The sequence below is a fragment of the Etheostoma cragini genome, chromosome 21 (genome assembly GCF_013103735.1).
Source record: "Etheostoma cragini isolate CJK2018 chromosome 21, CSU_Ecrag_1.0, whole genome shotgun sequence".
Lineage (NCBI taxonomy): Eukaryota > Metazoa > Chordata > Actinopteri > Perciformes > Percidae > Etheostoma > Etheostoma cragini.
Genome location: NC_048427.1, coordinates 11,410,516 through 11,436,100, shown reverse-complemented (window position 1 = coordinate 11,436,100; position 25,585 = coordinate 11,410,516). Strand labels below are relative to the sequence as shown.

Genomic DNA, 25,585 nt, shown 5'->3' with positions numbered 1-25,585 from the left:
TTTGGAAAATGGCTGCAATGAAACAAAGAGTGAAAAATTTAAAGGGGTCTGAATACTTTCCGTACCCACTGTATTTACTGACTCTGTATTGGAACAGAACCAGTGTCCCTTTATAGCTCCAGTATTGACTGTACTGGATGTCCACGTCATGCACAGGAAAGAAGGAAGCAAATATACGCGCCAAGAGACAGACCAATGTTCGGCAAAGTTTAGTTTAGATGTTGATCTTAATATTCTCTTAATGTAAATAATGCTTTCTTTTAGAAAACCAGAAGTGAAAACTGCTTTTCATTCAGAATTATAAAACAGAAACATCACAGGGCCGCCATTTTGACCCAAAGACGTCACAGATGGTGATTATTCCTACTAATGGTTTCCTGGAGAAAAAATAAATCTATCAATATTTTTTAGCAATCTTAGCTGGCGGCAAATAGCCTCTGGTTTGCCCTTTACTACTCCCTCTCACCTCCTTCTTCTAATCTTTACTCCACCCATATCCTTGAGGCAATTTACTATGATTACCAATAACAATAACACTCCCATTATCTTTTATTATCACATTTTCCCAAGGCCCTGCCGGCCCTGACGGACTTTGATAAATCTACAAAACGACTCCTGTTTCAAGCTTGTATATGGGCTGCCTCGGCTGAGAACTCCCGTAATAGTCACAGTTTGTTTGGGTATCTGACTTCAATCAACGTAAATGGCAATGGTCCACTAAATAGATAGTAAAGTGTTAAGCCACCTGAGACTGCTTAACTGCGGAGGGCTGCTGGTAGGTTTCCAGCATGCTATTTAATATGATCCTTGTGCCACTTTACTCCTAAAGGTTTTGATTTGAAGAGTGAATGGAGGGGTGCAGTGCACATATAAACATAATTAAACTTCATTTAAAAGCCACATTTACACATATCACTTTCACTGCAGGGAAAGACATTCCAGGGATTTTACAGCCTCTGTCTCAAGACACAAATACTCACTAAGGCATCAATGGTTCCTAGTCAACAGGTAACTATTTACTGTAGATATACCTGAGCAGTACTCTAATATAATAATACAATGTTTTACTTGTACACATGGCATTTAAAAAACACATTCCAACACTATTTACTACACCACTTAGAGAGATATCGCTCTGTGATAACAATTACTTGTTACAAAATAATAAGACAGATTGCTTAGACAGACTGATGGAAGCGCTATAAATGTCAATCAATTCCAGAAATGCAAATGATTCATGGGATGTTTTCAGTAGATGCTACTAGCACACGTGTTTTCCTTCTGACCACATTGATGACGGTGCATTCCAGAGGAGCCGTGCTTGTCTTGTCAGGACCTTGTTTCACCTCCCAGTAGCATGACTCAGCCCTCAACCTTGAATCTCTCCTCCTGGGGTCCCTTGTTTATTATGTCACAAAAGACCAGTCACACTCCTGTAATGGCGGCTCGCCCCGGAGAAAGTCAGAATCCAGCTGTAGCTGAGCCCCCCTCCCCCCCCCCCAACATCCCTCTTGTAAATGAGCATGTCCAATCTACCCACTGTGTTTCATTAAAACCAGACTACATCAATCAGGGCCTGAACTTTAAAGGCCAGGCCCTCTCTCCAGCATCATGGGCGAAAAACACAAACCTGTTAAAGTCCTCAGGACCTCACACTGCATATATAGTCCAACGCTCATACACTTAACACCACATTTCTGCTGGCGGACCACACATCGCAACTTCAGTCCGAAACCACACAATAGGTCTCGTAAGGCCAAAAAAAAAACTTGTAAGACGTCACACCGGGCCCAAGCATCATTCGATAGGACCTCAGAGAATCCCACACCTGTAACTCCACAAACTGCAATGTAACTCTACTGAACAGCTACTGTAGTCCCTGAACGGCAATTAGAAACCTGCTAATTGTTTAGACTCAAGACAAAATTAAGTGCAAAGAAAGTTTAAGATCCATTTTAATTGGGGGCTATTTTCTCAAATGGTGTGAGAAATATAAAGGAAGAGCCAAGAATACATAGCAGGAAGCTCATGAGGGGATACCAGATGGACAGAAGGCAGAATGGATGGCTAGATAAATGAGTGGAGGCTGTGCAACAAGAGGGGAGACTGGGAAGGAGTCCCATGGGTGTGGAGGGGAAGGCAGCCTCGCGATGGAAAGCTTTCAAACTCCTTTCATCGGCTGCCTAAGGACTGGAGCTTTACAAGAGCAAGATGAGCCGGCGCCACTGGAGCTGTTTGGCGCTCTTCAACGAAACACAGACGCAGAGACAAAGCAGGATCCTATCACCACTCTGCCCACTCTCTGTCCCCACCCATAACTCCAGTCGTCCCATCTCCATCAACCTCAGCCTTGACTTTGTAAACAGCCAAATCACAGCAAGGCCCAGATGCAGTGTTCTCTCTCTTGTTAGATGTTACTTTTTGGATTTCGGTTGTGATAAGTTAACAGTTCTGCTCAAAATCCTTTTTCTGATACCAGTTTATGACTTTCATAATCTTCACAATCTAACAACCTAAAAACAGCCTCATAACATTTGATTTCAAGCAGATTAAGAGATGGTCTTTGGTCTTACCAGTCCACACTAAGAGATCGTCTCCTGTAGGATGGAGGTCTGTCCGTGGAAGTCTTCTCTGGTTTGGACACACGCTCTTTGAGGGACAGACGATGGGTAAATTTGGAGATCCCTGACTCTGACCTTGAAGACAGAAAGAAATTAATAGATCAGAATAAGATTTAGAAATGAACATTGGCCCATTACGTGGGCAATCTTTGAGAAACCTTCTGTTTGCACCATATTCTATTATCATACATTATACATTTTGCAGAAGTTCAGGAGAAGTAACATAAGAGCCCTTTTTTCTCAGCTCTTATTATAAATGATTGCTAATAAGAAAACACACAGAGGGACTGATTGTACTGTGGGTTTATCATCTCCAGTAGCACAGAAATTCTCTCTAAAAACATACAGCCAAGGTTAAATCTTGCTGGAAAACACAAGTGTCTCAGTGAAATGGATTTGTATGCCTAAAACTAAACTTGGTTTTGCAGAAGTCACAATACTCTGTGGAAATGTATTCCATGAAGTTAATAAACAGTGTAACAATGCTGCAGTTCCCAGAGGAAACATTAGGTTTCAGGGAAAGCCGCATACTTCCTGCCTAATTTTCTCCAAATCTTTTTCACAGATAAAAAAGTGAAGTCACACACATTTTAATCTCCTCTACTGGGCTGCCAATGTCCCAGTTCAACTTTTCGCTCAAAATTAAAAACAGGAAATGTAATATGTCTTCCATTCCAGCCCAGGACACATTTGATGAGACTCAGCATTGCAATATTGCTGTGGTAACAGTAGGGAATAATCAAAATGTAATAATATTCTCTATCAAAGGGCCAGGCTCACAGAGGAACATTGCTGGAGCACAGAGTATGTGATGTGAAAAAAAAATTCACAAGACGTATTAAGCAAAGCTTTATAAACTGTACATGTAGTCAAACTGGAAAAACAACCTGGGGGTATGTTTTAGGTAAGTCAAACAATCAAAAATACAAATCAAAAATTTGAAGGATCTTCCTACTGGCATATCCACAAACAGAGGATTACACAAAATGACGCTCAAGCATTGTGCGACCCTCTTCGCTCACCTAATCTAACACACATGCTGTTTCCATTTCATTATGAAATGATAAAGCATACCTAATAATGACTCATACGTTCTCGCACACATACATAGATCTCCTCTCAACCTGAGCCAAAAAGCATTTTAGTCTCCATGGTGAGCTCTGTTGGAGTCACACTGCAGGGAGGGTTGGATTGAGGAGAGCACAGACAACCAGGGTGCACCCTGCCACTCAAAACCAAAGTTTAAATTTGCCATCACTTTTGTTTATGTACTTTATGTAAGATGCCACAGAAATAACAGTTCACATAAGGCTTTGATAAAACAGGATCGATAAAATCGTACACAATAGTTCATGCTGTTACTTTGATTACTGAACAGTGACATTAGTGAATGACAGTGTGGTGATGCATTTAGTTGCACTGAACTCAATTGCCAAATTGGCACAATGTCACGTCATTTTTTGGCATTGTGATGCAGAGGTCTGACAGGACCTTGCATGAGTAATGGCGTTTTTCCACTGCATGGTATCTACACCACTCGCCTCGACGCTACCCACCGTTTTCTATTACAGGTAATCTAACAGGTACTTTTTGTAGTACTACCTCAGTCGAGGTTCCAAGCAAGCTGAGGCGATACCAAAAGATGACGTGAAAACTTGCAGACTGGGGGGGGGGGGGCTTTCTGGCTGTGGCAACATGCCAAGAATCAAAAACACACCTTTGACGTTCTGTGTGTGTATCTCGTTAGGTAACTGCAGTTTTATGCTATGATGACCTGCCACGGCTCGCCACATGCATGAAGTGCTACTAATCCGCAATGCAAAAAGGAGGACGGGGTACTGCGGTCGAGTCAAGCCGAGCCGAGGCGAGTTCAGCAGGTACCGTTAATAGAAAAACACCATATTTTATATTGTCCAGGAGAGTGCTGCACTTCAGAAATAGGACAGAAGGTCTGAGAGTGTCTTGTCAAGTCTAAAGCTTTGATACAGATCTGAGGATTATGATTCGGTTGGATGGAGACGTTTATTGCATCACAGACTTGTAAACGTTCCCACAGGTGTGAATAAAAGGTTCTTGGGAGCTTTGAAATTAATGTGAAACCATTTTAAAAAGTTACAGATTCGTGCCAGTTGGGCTTGCTGCTACCTTGCCTTGAACATTCTATCCTCTTTTCAAAACTATTATAAAAAGAAATGTCTTGTCATAAGATTGCTTCATAGTCCAAATTCTATTCTCAAAACAGACAGAATCCACATTCTTGACAGGTCTCAAGTTCTCTGAACACCAATTTATAAAACAAAGGCAATAATGTGACAAATAAAGAGTAAATTTTAAAATTAGATCAACCTTTAACAGAATCACAGTGGGCATTAAATCAAAGTATCCAGACTATGATCACAGTTTACAATAAATATTTCAAAGAAAAGCGTTACTGTCTATACAAAACTGGGAAGCATTTTCTTCTTGTGGCATACTCTCTAACGCTACAACAACACATTCCTCGTAAGACCAGCTGTTTCACTGTAAAGACGTTGCCATTAGCTGAGATGAAAATACATGAGTTCTTATTCAAAATGACCTCATGCTATGGCTTATCTGGTAGAAAAAAACCCCGGCCTTACTGCCTTCGTTCCCACTCCTACACCCTCAACTACTGTTTCCTGACCCTACGCCAGCTTCTCCAAAGAGTTGGTGGACCTCAAAGACAAAGAGACATATTTTCCTGTATGAATCACACAAGTAGGGTGTGGGATTTTGGTCAGATGGTCGAGCAACCCGTAATTGATGGCATTACGTTAGGCTAGGCTTCATCTTCTTCAAGGGCTTTTAATTAAATTAGTAGCACTGCTGTGTGTATGCCAGCTACTTCCAATCACTGAACCTAATGTCTCTGTTTATGTTTCCATAAACTGTATATTTCACTGGTCTGGGAAAATCTGATTTATAAATAGACTACAAGGTTGATTGGTTTGGATCATTATTGGTCGTTAATAATTGCCTTGGTTTATATCTCTAATATACTTGGCCTGTGCCCAATAGTTTACATTTAGAGTTCCCCGTAAAACTTCAAACAAACTTTTGGATCAAACACATGACACGACATGACCATAGGATAATGACTTCAATGCCATGAAAACATATAGGATCATGACTTCAAAGACACGGGGGCCAGTGGACATAGAAGAGGACTCAGGGAATCCCTTTGAGGGGTTTAAGAGGAAAAGTTGACATGTGAAGCAGGTGGGTCGGATCGGAGGGGATCTGCTGGCAACTGGCTGCCTCTTGGCTCCCTGAGAGCCTCAACCCCTGGCTCCGCCCCATGCAGCTGTCCCTGATAACATCATCACAGCAGGCACACTGTGATGATGCAATCCCCTTGGAGGCCCACTCAGGATATCCCGGTCGATTATCCTCTCATCAGAATTTTATTTGCTCTTTCATTTCCCTGGTGTTGATTACCATTTAGGAAATCAACGATTGATTGTTTTTCCGTATAGAATCGAGTCTATGATGTGACCTTAAAGCCATGTGATTCTAATCACACACAACCAATAAAGCTTTTAACCAATAGCACAACTAGAAAAGTGCATTTGTCCCTGTGTTTTTTTTAGGGGAAGGAGGGAAAAAAAAAAAAACAGAAAAGTGCACACATAGGAGCCGGACAGTGCTTCCGCACCTGCCAGGCTGCCCTATCATCTCGGAAGAGAAACCCTTCAAAGCCAATAAAGGCAAACCTGTGTCGGTCCTTTTCTCATCTCATAACTCAGCCATTTTGCCCTGCTCTCATTGAACACAGACAAAGGCTATAAAGTCATCAGGCCACATGCAGAATGGATGCCGAACCCTTGCTGAGCAAAGCTGAACAGCACGAGCGCACAGTGGACGCCAGTTCTGCAGTAGAAGCATTCTTTTGCCATCTCTTTTCTGTTTGTCTCTGAATGTCTCTGAGCTTGTAATTACAGATATACAGTGTAAAAACACTGAACTAATGAAATTAAATTTGGTGCAAATATCCATGGCGCCAAGAAGATGAATCCTGACAGCTTTGGTCATTCCCATTTATCCAGAGATATATCTAAACAGCTGATGGATTGGCATGTTACAGCCAATCATATTTCCCAGACGTTGTGTTCCATGGCTTTTGGTAATCCCATCTGACTTTCCCTTTAGCACCACCATGAGGTGGACTTTTGTGGTTTTAAGTGAAATGTCTCAAAAGCTATTGGATGGATTGGCATTAAATTTCTTACAGACACGCAGGTCCGTATAGGATCAATTGTAACAAGATTTCATGTAGCACCAATATGAGCTCTTCATTTCATAATACCTAAAAAACAAATTACATTCTCGACTCTGTTCTTTATATTTAGTGCCATTAGCAGATGTTAGCATGCTAACACATTAAACCTAGACGGCATACGTAGTGAATATTACCTGATAAACATCAAATATGTTAGCTTTGTTGTTGTGATCATATTAGTATGCTTACATTACTATTTTGCTCATGGCACTGCTGTATTTAAATCACGGGCCAAACATTAAAAAATGTTTAAATGCAGTAAATCCCCGCTATGTATAATAATATAACATCCATTACAGTGTATACAGGCTTTGCGACTTTATTGGGGGAAAAAAGGGTAATTTAACACACAAATCCAATTGTAGTTACTTTTAATGTTATACTGTACATTTTAAGAGGTTTTAAAACACTTTTATGAATTTTTAATAAAAATTCTAAAACTGAATCCATTAAAACCATTTTGAACTGAAAGCGTGCCGATGATCCTCTGATCTTCTAATGCTCCTCGATCACTTGCAAAGTCAGTTCAACAGCCTGCAGATCACTAAAACACACATAAAATGACAACAAAAGTTCAGTGTGAACAGGTTTCAGTGTGAACAGGTATACCCTGTAAACTTTGTTTTTCTACAGGCTGATGAAGATAAAGGCTCTGCAGCTTCCGTCTGATCTGTTTTGTCTCTCTGGTTCTCAGTGCTAAAGATGGACCAGTGGTTAAGAACACTTACTGGAAACACTGAGACACAAGTTTGAACCCTGTTTGAGGTTAACCACACAGGAGTAAATGTAATGAAGGTATGTATGTTTATATGAGGTTTCATTTGTCTGCTTTAAAAAACAACGACAAAAACGTTCAACCATTGATTCCAAAAGTCCTTCGCCCTAAAAATCCCATTGATTTCAAATTAAAACTTCGCAAATTAAACATCATCATCATCTGAGGAGGAAACTGAACATGTAAAGCCAAATGAGCCCAGGTGGTCTTTTGTTATCACTTTAAATGTGTGTGTGTTAGTGCTTTGCGGGCTGTACAAAAAAATGTGTACATTTTAATGAATAATCCCTTAACAATCATATACAGTTGGTCCCCTTTTTAATATACATTTACTTACTGTTTTACAAGCTGTTTACATCACTGTATATACAATATATTCAATATATAGAGAAACGCTAGAGTTAAATGGGCCAGAGTGTGGTCCAGGCTTAACATGATGGGAGGGCCCGGGCCCCGTCCTTCCCTCCCTTAGGACCTCCATTGGTAAAAGCCCACCACTGCCTCACTGCAGTGTGACTTAGATTATGATCTTGCCAGCATTAGTAACTTTCCCCAATCCTGCAGCACAAGAGTGCTTTTGTGAGCACTGAATGGTGAGTGTGGTGATACGGAGAAAATGTTGACCTACGCTCACATTCGCTCTTACACACACTTTCACACTGTCACTGCAAAGGATCGCTTTCTTGCAAACAACTTACCTAATGTCACTTTCCCTCTCTGTTCTGTTGCCATGGCAGCAATTAACTGTTCAGAGGTATTCATGTGCAGGACAAATTCTGCTAAAGAACTCATTGTTCTTGCTCACAGTAAACAAAGCTATCGAATGTGCACTTTGACCCCCGCTCATAGCCTGAGTAACCCACTGCTATTTGAGCGCAGAGTTAAGACTGCACAGAATTCTAGCAAAACCCACTACAGCTCAAAGACATTTCACAGTGATGCATGGTCAAAGTCTTGAAAGTTATTTCTTTGTAAATAACAATGATAATACTAACAACAAACATTATCATAGCATTGTATTATTAGAATGTTTTTTTTTTAATTTTGCCTATAATTTTAATTCTAAATGATTGAAATTCCTTGTTATTTGGAGCTCTACATTTTCTTCTAAAGAAGGCTTTTATTTAATCTTATGTTTGTTTACGTTTCTGCACTCCTTGATGATACCATTATGTTTACATTTGGATTAATGGGAAATAATATGACAACCATGCTCAGCAAAGCTTCCCAGATCATCCAGAGGGTTGTGTGTTAGATGTGTTTATAAAGAGATCCCACTGAAAGCAGCAGAACGCTATGCATTACACAATTTATGTGGTGTGTCTGAGGTTGGGCTGCACTAAACCACAGATCTTATTTCAGATTACTAAGGAACAGACACGACAGTAAACCATAAGCAAGACAGACAAATACCTGACCCTGTTTCAGCAATTATGGGCAATGGCTGCCTACCTAAAACAACTATTTTGGAAAGGAGGGAAAACAAAGCGCTGGGATTTCTTTCATCTCTGTCTCCTGCTATGGCTTCTTATCCCTGCCAATGGAACTCTAATACGCCAAAAAGAATGTGGGCATCCACCCATGAAACAGAGACATGCAAATGAAATGGATGCACACACACATACACAAACACAGTTTAATTCAGGAACATACCCCTAAAACGTGTTTCATTAGGCAAACAAAAAGGCTTTCAGTGGTCCAATCATAAAAGAACGAAGCCAAGTTATGAACATTGCTAATTAAAATCTGCTCAAAGAAAGCCTTGTTTTCCACTCACCATCTCCATCCAAACCCAAGTCTGTGTGTATGTCTCTCTACATGGTGGAGGCCGCTTTTATTTCACTTGGACTGAAGTCTCCCCAATAAAAAATACTGATATTTCTTCAAGCTAACAAGCTTTTTCCTTCAGTTGTGATACAATTACATTATCTGAATTGCTCAAAGCGTAATGTTTAATCGTTGGTAGCAGTGAGGGTCAAGAACTGAGAGGCAATATCATAGCAGTCTGGAGCATAATACCTGATGCGCTCTGGAGCCTAATGAATTAGGCTTGCTTCTTATAAAAATTGTCTAAAATAACACATGAAAATTATACAATGCGTGACACAGAGCAAATATGTTGATGAGAAGGATAATTCTTCTAGCACCCACATGGGTCCAAAAGAGAGGGAAAGAATTTAACTGCCAATTCATCGCCTTGACAAATAAATCCTAACAATAACTGCCTCAGCTTCAAATGCTAATGATCTAATCATAACGCTACATGCCAAAGGAGGAGATTCTGTTATCACCCTACGCACATATTCTCATATGCTGCCCATCCACCCACTATGGTAAACACAGATATTTCCATCTCGGCGCCTTTCCCTCCTTCCCCTAAGTTGCACGTCTCTGAGTCACACTCATCTTCCTTTTTCTTTCCCTTTTATTACGTCGCTCTCTCTCTCACTCCTGTTTTCCACCAAATCGGCACATACAGAGTTTGTCAGGGAAACAAAAATGAGGGAGGAATTTGATGCCTTTTTTCACTTTTGGTTGGCTCCCTGTGGTGCTGGGCTTGATACAGTTCCCTCTGTGTCCCACTTTGCGTTTGATGTGTCCCATAAGGCTGACTCAACATAGTGAGACATACAGATGATGGATCTGCAGGCAAATTAATCTTGAATTGAGCTGACAAGCGCATGGAAGCCAGCAAACTATCCAAGCTTGTAGTTGAAGTTCTGAACCACTAGCAGGGGAGGAGCAAAGCAAGCCACACCACAGGACAGTTTTCTCTTTCCAATCGTTTTCGGTTAGTTGGGACGAGATAATATGATTTGGAGGAAAGTGATCTCGAGTAATTTTATAGTAATTATCTATCACATAGCAGTGAGTACAATATAGTATCAGCAGATGTATGAGCACACTACAAACTCAAAGTATCAGATACTCAAACTACTTCACAAATCCAAAGTGAGCAGAGGCATTGACTGTAAATTTATTAATGGGCCACAATCCAGGAAAAACATACAGTAACATGATAACGTTCAAGTGGCTGGGGAGCTGGACTTATCTGATGGGAAAGCCTTATCACTGCTGCTGTTAAAAACATCTACTCAAACCTCACAACAGTCACATAACATCACATGGCATTGTAACCCACTCATAATTCTGCACAGAATCTCCTCATAAAACTCCACATAAGACTCCAGCTGGTCTCCTCTAGGACACGGACAAGCTGATAAAACCTTGTGGAGCCTGGATCTTAACCCCCTGTATTGTTACTCTATGTATTGAAGAATTGCTGCCGGCCTGTAAGGGTTCATATTGCTCATAGCCATTTTAAGTAAATGTGTTATTATTTATGTAAGTCAAAATAATACCATGAGTCTGAATAGCTAACACGAGTCCATGGTTGTTAATCTGTGTGCCAGCCTTAGTTCTGACTAACTGAGATTTTGAGAGGCCTGGCCTAAAGGAGGTGGGCAGCCCCCTGGAATTATGTTCATGGCCTTGAAAGAGCATTAAACACACACGCATGGGGCACCCCACTTTCCCCCATCATCCCACAATTGAGCACAGCGTCGAGATTCCAATCAGGGTTGTGCCAGCAGACTAAAGGGATTGTTTACACTGGAAAGGAGAAGGGAAGCTCGACGAGGCAGGGAGATTTGTGCTGGGTTATTGCATTTTTATACTTTTGAGAACCAAATGTCTATCTTAGGGACAAAATGTTGAGCAAATTCCTCAAAAGTAAACACAGCACGAAGCTCCCAGTCCACCACATCCCAAAGATGCTCTATTGGGTTGACATCTGATGAGTGAACTCGTTGTCATGTTCAAGAAACCAATTTGAAATGATTCGAGCTTTGTGACGTGTTGCATTATCCTGCTGGAAGGAGCCATCAGAGGAGGGGTACATGGTGGCCATAAAGGGATAGACATGGTCAGAAACACTGCTCAGGTAGGCCGTGGCATTTAAACAATGCCTAATTCACACTAAGAGGCCTAAAGTGTTCCAAGAAAACATCCCCCATACCATTACACCACCACCAGCAGCCTGCAACGTGGCAACAAGGCATGATGGATCCATGTTCTCATTCTGTTTACACCAAGTTCTGACTCTACCTTCTGAATGTCTCAACAGAAATGGAGACACATCAGACCAGGCAACATTTTTCCAGTCTTCAACCGTCCAATTTTGGTGAGCTCTTGTAAATTGTAGCCTCTTTTTCCTATTTGTAGTGGAGATGAGTTGTACCCGGTGGGGTCTTCTGCTGTTGTAGCCTATCTGCTTCAAGGTTGTGCGTGTTGTGGCTTCACAATGCTTTGCTGCATACCTTGTTTATAACGAGTGGTTATTTCAGTCAAAGTTGCTCTTCTATCAGCTTGAATTAGTCGGCCACTTCTCCTCTGACCTCTAGCATCAACAAGGCATTTTCGCCCACAGGACTGCCGCATACCGGATGTTTTTCCCTTTTCACACCATTCTTTGTAAACCCTAGAAATGGTTGTGTGTGAAAATCCCAGTAACTGAGCAGATTGTGAATACTCAGACCGACCCGTCAGGCACCAACAACCATGCCACGCTCAAAATTGCTTATATCACCTTTCCGTCCCATTCTGACATTCAGTTTGGAGTTCAGGAGATTGTCTAGACCAGGACCACACCCCTAAATCCATTGAAGCAACTGCCATGTGATTGGTTGATTAGATAATTGCGTTAATGAGAAAATGAACAGGTCTTCCTAATAATTCTTTAGGTGAGTGTATATGAGCGTTGGCTTCGCAACCCATGTTCTCGACCTGGGTTAAATGTGGGTTGGACTCTGCTCCGCTTTGGTGAACAGGCATTTATATTTGGTATGAGAATCCAATTTAAAGTTATTGAAGTTCAAAAGACATTTAAGGGAGCTCTTAAGTAGTCTGAAATGTGTTTTTGTGTGTTAGCAGCGTGGGAGAGTAAGACGTTTCTGGGTTTAACTGAAGGACAATTCTGTGTGGTCGCCTGGTGAGAAAAAACTATCTAACTGTCTATGAGTAAACTTAAAATGTTGCTGGTGGTTAAATGCTGAGTTGACTTGTTTGTACCAAAGGCAGATTAAGAGGTTTGGTATAGGACTCAACTGAGAACTTTCTCAGCTAATGTGGTTGTGAGGATGGAGCGTTTGAATGTAAAGTACGTAGGTACGTACGTTTGTACGTGTGTGTCTGTATGTGTGTATGTGTGTGTGTGTGTGTGTGTGTGTGTGTGTGTGTGTGTTTAAAGCCAGAATGAAAAGGATGTGCACTGCTAGTCAGGATAGCAAGTACTCCAAATTAAGCTCACTTTTTTGCTTTGCATCTCTCTCTGTCTCTCTCACTCACACACACACATACAACACACACACACACACACACACACACACACACACACACAAACACACACCATCATGGCCAGGATGCCTTACCAAAACAATGGCTGTCTCTGCCCGCTGAGATCTTAGGCCTGACAGCCTGTTATCAAACAGCCCAACATCACTGCAGCCAAGCCACATCAAAAAAGCACATGGACACATACAAACACACATACACACCCACACCCACACACACACAAACCAAAACACACACATACACAGAAAGAGGGATAAATGCTGCTCTCTTTGTATTTGTACATACATACATACATATAGCATGCACTGAATCAACAGTTTGGGTACAAACACACTTTGCCGTTGAGAACATATGTGTACACATCCACACCAGATCAACAGTACAAATGGTCACCCAGTCAGATCTAGTCTTCTAAGAATCGCTGAGTTAGCTCCCTCTCCTACCACCATTACCACTATTGTAAATACTCCTCAAAGTATTTACACTTGGATTTCAAAACCCTGGAAAAAGAATTAGGTGAAAAGAAAAAGTGCTGGAGAATGAAGAATGTGCTTCACGTCGGTTAGACAGCGGGAACCCTCAGTCCTTATTATGCTCCTGCTAGAATTAGCCTTGGATTGTCCCTCTAGGGAGTGAGAAAGAGTAATGAGGTTTGTTACTTTCTTCTTTCTTTTTCTGCCTATTTCCAACTGATGCAAAGTAATAGAAAAACATTTTGTTCGTGCTAATGCTCATCTTTATTTGTGCTTGGTAGATAAGCTGTGTAAGATGTAGCTATTTCTTCTGCTTTTCCTCTCTCATCTCCCGTCCTCTGATCTGAGACATGAGGCGCTGTGTTTAATCAGCCCCATTCAGGACACTGAATGAAATACATAAAACCTTTGATGTAGCCGTGAATTATATGCTGCTGGATGTTGGTTCCTGTGTCACCTGTAACCAAGGCAACAAGCAGCTAGTGTTGGGAGCGAAAATCCTGCAACTGTGGGGGAACGTGGCGGTAACAGCTTGCCAGCTAACAGCTGGTCTTAGACGCAGCGTCTTTAGAGGGAAAAAAAGTTGGTGTCTGATGGTTATTTCACCAATACAGCCGTCTCATATAGATATATACATTTTAAGAAAGACAGCTGTGTCACTTCGAAGACAAGTGACTTTCACGACAACTTTTGAAATCTCTTATGTTAATTTTCTTGCATAAATAAGATAAAGTTATAACTTCATATATTGATTGATGACGTGCAGGCTTGATATTTATAATTAGAACGGTATTGTTGCTTTATGTTTTATATTTATCTAACGTATTTCAAGTAGGGTGCTTTTTTTTTTCCTTAGGTGGTGGGAAAGTTATTCTTTATCTAATTGTTTCTGTCTCTTCTTTTCCAGAAGAGAATATCTCTAAAGTGGTGAAACTGAAATTACATCAAACTAGAATATGGATTAATTATCTAAACAAAACCAAGTCAGGACATTGCTAAAGAACAAATATCCCCTTTTACACACACACACACACACACACACACACAGACACACACACACAGACACACACACACACACACACCTACATTACGTCACCCCATATGAAAACAATTACATGGCCTGCTCCTGTGAATAAATTAGTCTAATCAAGTTCTCTCTTCCCTGACATCCGTACCTAAATCCCTTGCTCCATGAAAACCCAAAGCATCCCCCAGCCTCCAAGACACTCTTAGTTCCCCATCCTTCCATTATTCTTCCTTCCTGCACCTTCTGCACCCAAGTGTAAAGTTTTTTTTTATACAGAGTACAAGATTTCATGAGCACAAAGCAAGGTAAAGTGACAGAGGTAAAAGGTAGAGTGACTAAAACGTAGTGTAACCCTCTCACCAAAGGCTCATAATATGAAGAAGACGTTATGTAGCAATCACAGTGTTACACTTGTGGACTACATGCTTATTAAAATGGTGAAAGAGACATCTCAGTGCATATTAAACCTGTCTCGGGTAAACTATGACTGTCGTTATGACTTTAGCAACTAATGAGAGGCTGGGAGAACAATCCTGGTTCAGTAACCTCAAATAATATTAGCTTAATGCTCCATATATATGAATGAACCCATTCAGTTTTACAGAAAAATTAGAAACAACACCAACACAGTATCCCTGTTCGATTTTGTATTCACTGAATGCAGAATTTAGTTGACATAAATACAGAGAAATCCCCACATGAAAAGAAAATAGTAAACAGAAAGACCCGGGCAATTTTGTCTTTAGTATTTTAACCTGAGTGCACTCTTTGTTTTAGATTGTTCTTTTAGCAAGCTTGTTTTCTTGGCGCGCTCAAAGTTGGAGCTCCTGAAGAAAAGAAAAGCGAGGCCATCAGTAGGCCTACCGCCAATGTTGGGTGTAGAATGAGAACAATTCCTCCCGCGTCCTCTTCTCAGACCCGTTTCAGTCCGCACAGAAGCAATTAGCAGCAGGCCACCTTTGACTCACAGCAAACCCTCCGAAGCACCACCTCCGCGCCGACCTCCAAAACCTCTTCCAGCCAGTCTAGGCTCCGGTCCGTGCATGCAGGCGAAGAATGCGGCTGCAAGTCTTCGCCGCTGGCGGCTTTCTTTTTGGCTAAGATCGCTAGCTGCTTAAAGGAGAATTCTGGTCAATTCCAACACGTAGCTCTGTTGTTTGTAAATTTTTAGGTATTTCAGTAGAGAGAAAAATAAAAACAATCGGTGCCTGCACCAGGGTATCCTCCTGCAAGCGTTAGCAAGGCACAAGCTTAAACAGGGCAAGTTTTAAACCTGTTTTCAGCCTCTTAACATGTTCAAAATGTCTTTAAAGTGCCTACCCATGTGCAGTGTTTCCTTTGAGTGAACACAATAAATCTGACGGCTGTAGATGTGAAAAAATGCATGAAGCTAATTCAGCTGTGTTTAGTTCCTGTGTTGATACTGCAAGGAGTGCTTTGGGACCGTCTACAAACTACAACACTGAAAAGAGATGTATGTATAAACATATTTTCAAAAATAAGCATATGCTTATTTTTTAAAAGTAAGTGCTGTAGTAAAACTAGCAGAAGACAATTTATAATTGAGGTAAGTTTGGAGTAATTGCCTTATTTAATCATTAAATCGATAGCGTACTTATTTTTGTTTTATCTCTTTTCTGTGTTGTAGTTTGTAGACGGCCCTTAAGCTCTCAAACTGCCATCTCAACACAGGAACTAAACAGAGCTGAATTAATACAACTTTCATGCATTTCTCTAACATCAGATTCACTGTTTCTTCGGAGGGAATCACTTCACATGGTTAGGCCCTTAAAATTACATTTTGAACATGTTTAGAGGCTAAAAACACATTTAAAACTTGCCCTGTTTAAGCCTTTTGGGTACTAAATCTAGCAGGAGGATAATTCGGTGTAGGCAGCACCGATTGGTTTTCTTTTTCTCTCTAATGATAGACCTCCAAATATATAAATAACAGAGCTGTGTTGAAATCGACCGGGATTGTCCTTTAAGTCCAACAAAACCACACTTTTCCAGCAGTAAACAGTGCCAACTCACACGCGTATCGTAATAAGGAAAATAGTTTACAGTCCTATGTATTGAAAATACTCGGTAAGCTATATAGTTTGACTCTCGCTAGCTGCTTGACTTTGCTCTACTCTTCACGTTTGTGTTTTTTTTTTCTTCTCTTCTTCACCTAATGATTCCACCCAGGTCAACTGGAAATCAAACTCTCACAGGTCATTTTTCTCTATACTGAACAAGCCTTGAAACGTCATTAACATATTATTAACTGCCTGCCTGAACAGAAAAATATTACTTATTATTTGTTTCAATAAATGAAATGCACTTTGACACAAACCAAATAAAAGTTGTGCATCTTACTAATAACGCACATATTTAAAATTAGAAAAAATTACAAAATAACTAATAAAATCAAGTTATTAGACTAGTAAGGAGCAAGATTGCGTATAAAAAGGGTTAGGGTTAGGGTTAACTTCTTAATACAACTAACAAGCCCAAGGTCTTTAATTTAGGAGTTAAAAACAAAAACGAAAACTGTGACTAAATTAATGTATCAACTTCAGCGAAAAAGAGAGGTAAAAAGCCAATTTGAAGCTTTATAAAATCTCGAATGTCTTAAAAATGTAATAAAACGTGTGAAAATGTGTTTGCCTGGCTTTGTGTAGGAATCCACTTGCCTGGGATAAAGATATCAAAATAGGTATAATGTGTGACCTTTTAGTACATCTGGTAATAAGCCTGGCAGAGGGAGTCTGGACCACTTGTAAATGTTTCAGTGATCCCCTGCTAAGGCACATAAAAAGAGAATTGAAGTGGTCCAAGTGGGACAAAACAAAGGCACGCATGTTCATCTATAGCTGGAGGAACAATGAGCCAGACTTTTGCAATATTCCGTCTGTAGGTAAGAAGAGGAACAGCTAAAATCCTTGACATGCAGATCAGAAATAAGAGAATGTTAGATAGCTTTTCAGGACCGAAAAAAACAAATGTTTGCTTTGCATTAAGATGACTGACCATGTCTGTACAATCCTTCATGATTCTATTAATAATTTTGCTTGACAATTAATGAGACTAATAGTTATTGACATAGTCCTAATCATCCTACCAAGGGAAAGCTGAGCAGAAAGCAGAGCAGAGAGGAAGTTAGTATTAATAAATTAAATTAAGATAATATGGTGGATGGATAGATAATACAGATACTGAAGAACAGACTAATAATTAGTCTCTCTCTCTCTCTCTCTCTCTCTCTCACACACACACACACACACACACACACACACACACACACACACACACGCATGTATGCGGCCATTTGTTCTTGAGATTTGTCATCTTGAGATGACAAACATTAACATAGATGTGTGTGATTACTATTTGCCTACTTACCCCATTGTGCCTGTTCATTAATGCTCATACATGTGTTTCAGCTTGTAATAAATAAATGTGTGGAAGAGTGAACTGAACACTCTTCTCCTTCCCTCTTTTTCAAGGGACAGATTCCTGTTACTTGACATCCTGTGATGACTATACTGTATAGCTTGTCTCCTGGCAACAGATGTCTGCCATTCTGGCACACTGAGCGCTTACTGGGCCAGCACACCTGGCACATCAGACATATCAGATATGATAAAAAAAGGATACATTACATCTATGATGCAGCAGATGTCCCAATGTCACTGACTTACTGCATGGATCAAAGAGAGTTTAGCCTTAAATACACAGCATGCACCATTGTGAGTTTCATAATTGGGAAACAAGTCAAGTGATGTATTCTTTGATTCAGCCTGGTTATGTTTCCATTTTTATGTTTGTTAAAGATCCAAATAAAATAGGGTGTCTTTAAGACATCACACACACATATTCTACATACTATGGATTATATATTCAATATCTACACTATTGTTCAACACACTTTGGTGTGAATTAACATAAGTATGTTACTTTTCAGCCACATGTAGCTGTAATTACCATATCACTTCCTGAAAGCCTCCTTGCCAGTTGAAAATGCATAACTATTGTAACCCGTGGCAACCCGTGGCAACCTCTATCGGTGCCGCTGTTTAATGCTTAAACTACTGGAAAAAGTAAGCAACTAGTCCAACGGTCGCGTGTGACAAAATCACTGATTTCTATGTAGAAATGTAAATTACAGAATACAGTGTCCACGGATGTGTTAAGAGAACTGAATACAGCGTTTGGCGCGATGCCCCGTTCATTCCAATGAGAGTTGCTCAATATCGCATAAAACAGTCATGGAGCTTGAAAATACTCAGCTCTTCCACAGTCATGGAGCTCGATCTTCCGCGGTGACTGGCCCATGACATCCCGATGAAAATAAGCACTAGCAACAGTTTGTTTGTGTTGTCGTAGCAACACTGCACAGTCTACTAAGGTTAGCCTGCAGTTTTGTGAACAGAGCTTCTCTTAATACATCCATGGCTTTATCCCTCATCCAGGTCGAGTGATAGTGACACAGTATTACGTATTATTTTAAAATAAATCAAGATACGTTACATCCATGTTACAGGCTTGATAGCATACATCCATAAATCCCTCGTATGTATCATAAGATGATACCATGTACGTATTAGCTAATAGAACATATGGTGAATCACAGCCAATAGCTATGATTCATAGCTATATCCATTATCACAGCTACAGGACCTTGGGAGAAACGTCATTTGAGCCTGCACAGTGCAGGGCGATGTGTGCGGGCGCAGTCCCTCGGGTCTGCTAGAGTTCATTATGCATGTTCATCATGCCTATTTAATGACTCTGGATTAGGCTACTAGTGAATGTTAAAAATGTTTAAAACATGACGCTTTAAACAAGGACCCTTTAAGTGTTAGGGCTGATAAATTGATGTATCTCAAAAAATATATATAAACCTAAATGTAGAAGTTTCTTTCGCCATGTGAAGTCTATGGGAAATTTCTGGGCCAGAGGGGTGCCGTACCACCGTTGGCCGCTAAGCCCATGTTTGCTTTAAGACATGGCGCTGTTCTGGGGGCTTGGTGTTGTGTCGTGTTTGCATACCGGAAATAGTATGCAAATTATGTACTATTGATTTCATATTAACACACACTAAAATGATTTCACATCGCAAGTTGAGGAGGTGAGGTTTTACCGCCACTGTGTTATACCAGGGGGGTAAGCCTCTCTCCACAACGCGTATCGCTTATGGCGCCATTTTGTTGCAAACAAGCATCACCCGCCGTTAGCATTCCATTGACTACCAGTCATTCCGACGTCACTTTGGCAGCGAATAACTTTACATCTGAAATGTTTTAAAGATTCTATTTGTCCATTGTTTATTTTTTAAAGAAAAATGGCAATGTATAAAAAGCTCTATTACCTTATCTCACGTTATGGCTTTATAGCAGACATTTTTGTAAAGCTAGGCTAATGATTGTGTCATAACCACGCGACTTACTGTCGCATTGTAGAGGAATTACCGAACACTACAGAATAAGTAAATAATTGAATGTACTCAATTAAAAAACTAACAGAAGTTACACTCATTGACGCTTCATTTCAATTCAATGGTTTAGCTTTTAAAGAACGGCAGTTAGCAGAAAATGGGTTAATTGGCTTATTGGTCTAAAGTGAAGCATCCTGAAATGTCTTGGACTGGAATTAAGAGGGAAAAAAATGGATAAACACCTCCATTGTCATTCAAGTGCACAGACCATGCCTGTTGCACTGCTGATAGGAAGAAACAGACAGGAGAAATGCGTTGTAAAGAAAAGTATGGGTGTCCATTGCTTTGGTTGCTGAGCAACTATCTATTTCTGTCTATCTCAAATACCTAAAGACCTAATCCTCGGTTGTTCTATTGATGCGAGTAAGACACAGGTTTAGTGGTTAACAGCCTTGTCTCACAGCAAAAAGCTCTAAGGTGTGAATCCCAAATCCAAAGAAGATGTCATTCTCAAGATATCACATGGCAACGTCACGTTTAGTTGTTGTTGCCACGTTAGCAAGCGATCATGGAGGTAGAACATAACCTCTCAGGGAGCAATTGATTTTCATCAAAAATGTCCACATCTCTGGTCTGTTTGGCTGTTTTCTTGAAATCAAATATAGACAAAAGAGAGGAATGTACACAGGCAGGTAAACGGATGGGACTTACTTCTTGTGCAGATTCTCCTTTCGGTCAGCAGAGCCCAGACTCTGGAAATCAGAGAAAAATAACAGACATTACCATCCACATCTAAAACAGAAATACTATGGTTCTCCATCCCTAAGTACTCTCTTGTAGACAGCATGCCGCAAAACTAAGGATCAAAGAGCATAGCATAAATACAGTATATATGTACTCTATATAACTCCATCAATTTCACTTCTATTGTATACGTTCTTGTATTCAATGTGACCTACAGTAATGCACTGTACTGTACTCTCTCTCTAATCTGGACATCTACCTTTAAAGTAACACCAATCAAATGATCAATGCTACCCTGGGAGAGCCAATTACATGGGTAATGACCTTGTAATGTGAATGTGAGAGAAGGCAAGCAGAGTGAGTGACAGACTGGTTTAAAAGCCATTTCCCTGATGATGATGATGAAAGCAACTGAGTTTAGAAACTCCAGGTGCAAAAAAAATACGTCTTGCCAGCTCTGCTCAACAAGGGGCCGTTTGAATACATCCCTCTGGCAGAGCCAACTTATTAGGCTCACATGCACAGAACACACACACTGACACAAAAACAATCCCTACAGTACACACAACAGCGCAGAGACACACATAGTATCCCCCTGCTGTCCACATCTCCTGGAAGTGTTTAGTCCTTAGGGGTGACACAGCTGAGACAGACAGTAATGCACACAGGAGAAACACAGACACTCAACACATACATATAACCAGCCCTCAAGCTGGGGATATTTGCAGAGTGAAATTCTGAGCTGTTTTGCATTTTTATATAAGGTGGGGGAGGGAGGCAGCCATGCTCCACCACCAAAATCCAACAGAAGTATATGCAATACAAAATATTGTGATGGTTTCAAGGATCAAATCCAGAGACCTTCCAAAAACACAACACCGAGGCAGATGGTGGGGGGCTTTGACAGTTATTCAGTACAATGATTAGAAATGAATAAGAAGAAATTGCTTGGTAAAGGAAATCAAATAATTCCATCAATCCAACATCATTTAAGTCATAGTTCCACTGTAATTTACGTTGTAAAAGGTTACATCGTGTTTTAAGATGTGAAACAGCAGTGTTTGTTTCGAGAAAAAACATGAACCACTGATTTTTTATTTATCTAAAAAGAGGCTGTGACACACAGGTTAATAAGCAGTAATCCAATGTCTCCTGCATGGACAGCAGAATACCAAGCTATAACTGACCAATCTGATAGATTTAATAAAAATGTTTTTATTAAGTATCAGCCGGGTGTTGTTTGCACATGTACATATATAGTTATAAGATTGGCAGCAGATTAACATTACCAAAATATCACACAGATGGGCAAAGTGAACTTCAAGCTCAGGAAAAAACAAAATCGGAGCGCTGCTTTAGTTTGTTGTTGCACAGCCACGAAAATAGGATCCAATGTCTCCAATTTTATCTGTGGAGCCATTAATGGACATCTACCGGAGTTGAGTTACTTTGATGCAGGAACTTTTCCTACGATTCTCCAAAGTGATTAAGTGGTACAGCACAGCGAGTGTATCCTAAAAACAAGTGAGAAATCCCTTTGAATCTAAAACTAAACATCAGAGAAAACTGTTGTTCTGAGTGTGTGTGTGCGTGCATCTGTGTATATGTGCTTTTATGTGAGCAGTGCAAGTGACTCCTCTACTCTGGCGTTTTGAGTGTTTGTGTATGTGTGTGAGCTTTTATGTGTGCGGTGCAGTGACATTTTGACCATCGTTGATTTTTCTGTGCGTTTCAGTCTGCATTTGAGTCCTGGTGGGGACAGGATAGGTCATACAGAGTGACTGACCTTTCACCTGCCAGCTCCCCCACAGTGCCCTCAGGTAGTGCCAATCTGCCATGGGGATGAGAGCAGGTGGGTGTCCTTTATGTGAAAGATAGGTCTGTGGGGGGGTTGAAAGAGCACTATTTTGGAGCCACCATTCAAGGTGAAATAAGGACCGCATCAAAGCAGCATGGTTCTGGAAATTCATGGGAATTATTTAGGTATTCACTATGACTAGTGTTTTTTTTGTTTTTCTTAATTGTGCCATGACAGAGCATTACTGCATCCTGGAGGCTGACTGGGATTTATTTGGAAGAACCTGAAATTTACAACCAATAGAAACCTTTACGACCGTACAAACAAATATAAAAGCCTTCCCTTTTTGCCAAACAGGAATTAGAAGTTATGGAAGCACGCTTCAATAAAAATTCTGCAAATGGCATTAAATGGGTTTTTGCCCATACACCAGCCTCTCACTTAGTTCAAGGTCTTCCTGCAACTTACCATCTCCATCCTTTCACCTCTGTCCACATATATTCATAGAAAGCACCACTAACAGTCTTCCAAAAATCAAACCAAGATTAACAGCTCATGTGCAATTTCAGCTCATACAAAACCGCTCCCTCTCCACACATCTTTTACTAGTCATTATTAAATCATGTTTCCATAGACAATAGTAGCAGGAGACATCACACCTGACAACTAGAGCTTTTCTTAATAACTTAGTCAATTATCCTAATTATAGTGTGGAACATATGGGAGACAATTAGCTGGCTTCTCACATTAACTGTAAGACACATTTGTGAATGATGAAAATTAATTTTAAAATCAGGAAGAAATAACCATATGAGAGGGATGATATGGCTCTACAAATAATAAATACATAAGAATCCATTAGTCGGTCCTAAAATAACTCATCAGATTCCAGTTTTATCCACAGGCTTAAGTTTACATTTTTCTTAGTGTGTGTATAGACACAGATGTGTGAATTCATACCTTTACAACAGTTATCCAAAAAACCTTGGCATTCCCTCACAGTTGTGAAATTACAGACACAGTATATGCTGCATTCAAGCCAAATACCCTTAAAAGCAAAATCTGTTTAACATGTCTTTCTTCAAATACTGACTCACGAGCAAACAGAAATACATAAGAAGTATTCCACACATAAAAACACCATCATATTTGTCAGAATACCTTCACTTTGTGTCCATTCATTTCAGCGCAAACAACTACCTGTCGAGTCCAACCCGGTGAACCCAGTCGGAGAACGTTACTCCACTCTCCCTGTCTTCTTTTTCTCTTGTTTTCAAAACCCCAAGTCCTCACTTCGGTGTTCCAGTGGCGGCTCTAATTGCAGTTCACCTGTCCAACATCAACTCGTTCACTCCGTTTGCCCTCCCTTCCAATCGAACTCTCTCTCTATTTTCCTCTTATATCGTTGGTCATACAAAGGTTTGTGAAGCTTGCTCTGATGGCGGCTGCTACCGCCACTGACTTGTTGTACTTTAATTGTGGTTGCTAAGCGATAAGCTTCTCCAATTCTGCACAGAGTGAGAAGGGGAGGACAGGAGAAGAGGGGTGGGGGCTAAGTGGGAGAATAGGGAGGTGTGGGGGGGGGGGGTTGGAGGAAATGCTCATTATAGGCACAGTAGCCTGAAGATAATGATCAGTGCGAAGAAGGGGGAAGGTTTACAGGAGGGAAGAAGTTGTGCAGATAAGAGACATGAACGGATGGACAGAAGAGGAGACTTCACAAAGCAGGTGCACTGCCTTGATTTTGCTCCGGGACCTTGTACAGGCTGCAGGGGCACTTAAGCCGGTGCAACAGCATACTTTGAGGATTTGCTATATTACTGAAATGGACAAGCATTCAGATAATATTTGTATTAATAATGCATGATAATCTGACACAACACTGCAAACCAATACATTGGAATAATCTGCTGTGTGTTGTTGCTGTTACAGATTGAGTATTTTCTTCTTTTAATAGAAATTATCTGTAAATATGCTATTCTAGGTCTTTTAAACAGAAAGAGACATACATGGTAGCCTCTGGTACAGTACTACAGTAAAGCATACATTCATTATATGTATTTTAGTCCAATGTGACTAAAGTTTAAATTAGTGTTTGCCGAAAAGAAATCTACATTGAATCATTTTCTGTTCAGTTCATGAGATCAGTAACCCGACAATGTTGACCAGTAAGAAAGAAAATCCTGCTTCCTTGTACAGTAACAGCTCACACGCTCAGACTTTGAGATCTGGTGAACGTCAATATAAATTCATTTAGTCATGAAATCTACATTGTGCTTAGTGGCTGGCAACCTTTAGTGTGACTACGGGTAACTGCTGTGGGCGAGGCTCTGTGTGTATATGTGCACATATGAAAGACAACGTGTGTGTGTGTGTGTGTGTGTGTGTGTGTGTGTGTGTGTGTGTGTGTGTGTGTGTGTGTGTGTGTGTGTGTGTGTGGTGTTGGCATGGTACTGTGCAGCCTGGGCACATTGAGAACATTACTCATAGCTGGTGGAAATGTCAAACATGGTGCCATTGCTCTAAAAGGATATTCAGGAAATACTGTCATACTTTCTTTTTTTAATCATCCCATTCCTACTTATGTCCATCCGTACCTCTATTCACCCACGCTTTCCACAACTATAAATTCCACCTGCCAATTTCTCTGGCTGAGACTAGAGGAGATGTGGGCACCCAGCGTGCACCACTGGAGGGGCTCAGCAGGTTGTCCCAACGCCTGTCAGTCAAGAGAAGCTTCTAATTATAACTCACAACCACACTAATTCACATTCATGCACACATCAACACACATATTTAGAAACTTCCTTAAAGGGCTCTCAATGGGTTCCTGGTGGCCTTTCAGTTTATCCTCCCTTTACATGCTCCTGGCAGGAGAGTGTGACAGCTGGCTTCAGGATACACACTATGCACTGCAAAGCCTCCTTACAATGACAATGTGATAATGCTATCGCTAACAAAACAAAATTGCAACATATTAAAGAGCAATTTTATATATATATATATATACACACTCACCGGCCACTTTATTAGGTACACCTGTCCAACTGCTCGTTAACACTTTACTGCTGCA

The 25,585-nt window shown here is 40.5% G+C and overlaps 1 protein-coding gene across 4 annotated transcripts in view; it reads right to left on the bottom strand.

Annotated features, from left to right (window-relative positions):
* LOC117936704 (ankyrin repeat and fibronectin type-III domain-containing protein 1) overlaps positions 1-25,585 on the bottom strand; it is a 131,489-nt gene that overhangs the window by 34,215 nt on the left and 71,689 nt on the right. For 3 of the 4 annotated variants that reach the window (XM_034860032.1, XM_034860033.1, XM_034860031.1), the window contains 2 exons: positions 20,682-20,722; positions 2,574-2,696 (listed from right to left, as the gene is read on the bottom strand). In XM_034860032.1, the coding sequence (XP_034715923.1) occupies positions 2,574-2,696; positions 20,682-20,722 (164 nt within the window). Of the gene's footprint in view, positions 1-2,573; positions 2,697-20,681; positions 20,723-23,712; positions 23,925-25,585 lie in introns of those variants that run through there. The other variant, XM_034860034.1, reaches the window with a different exon arrangement.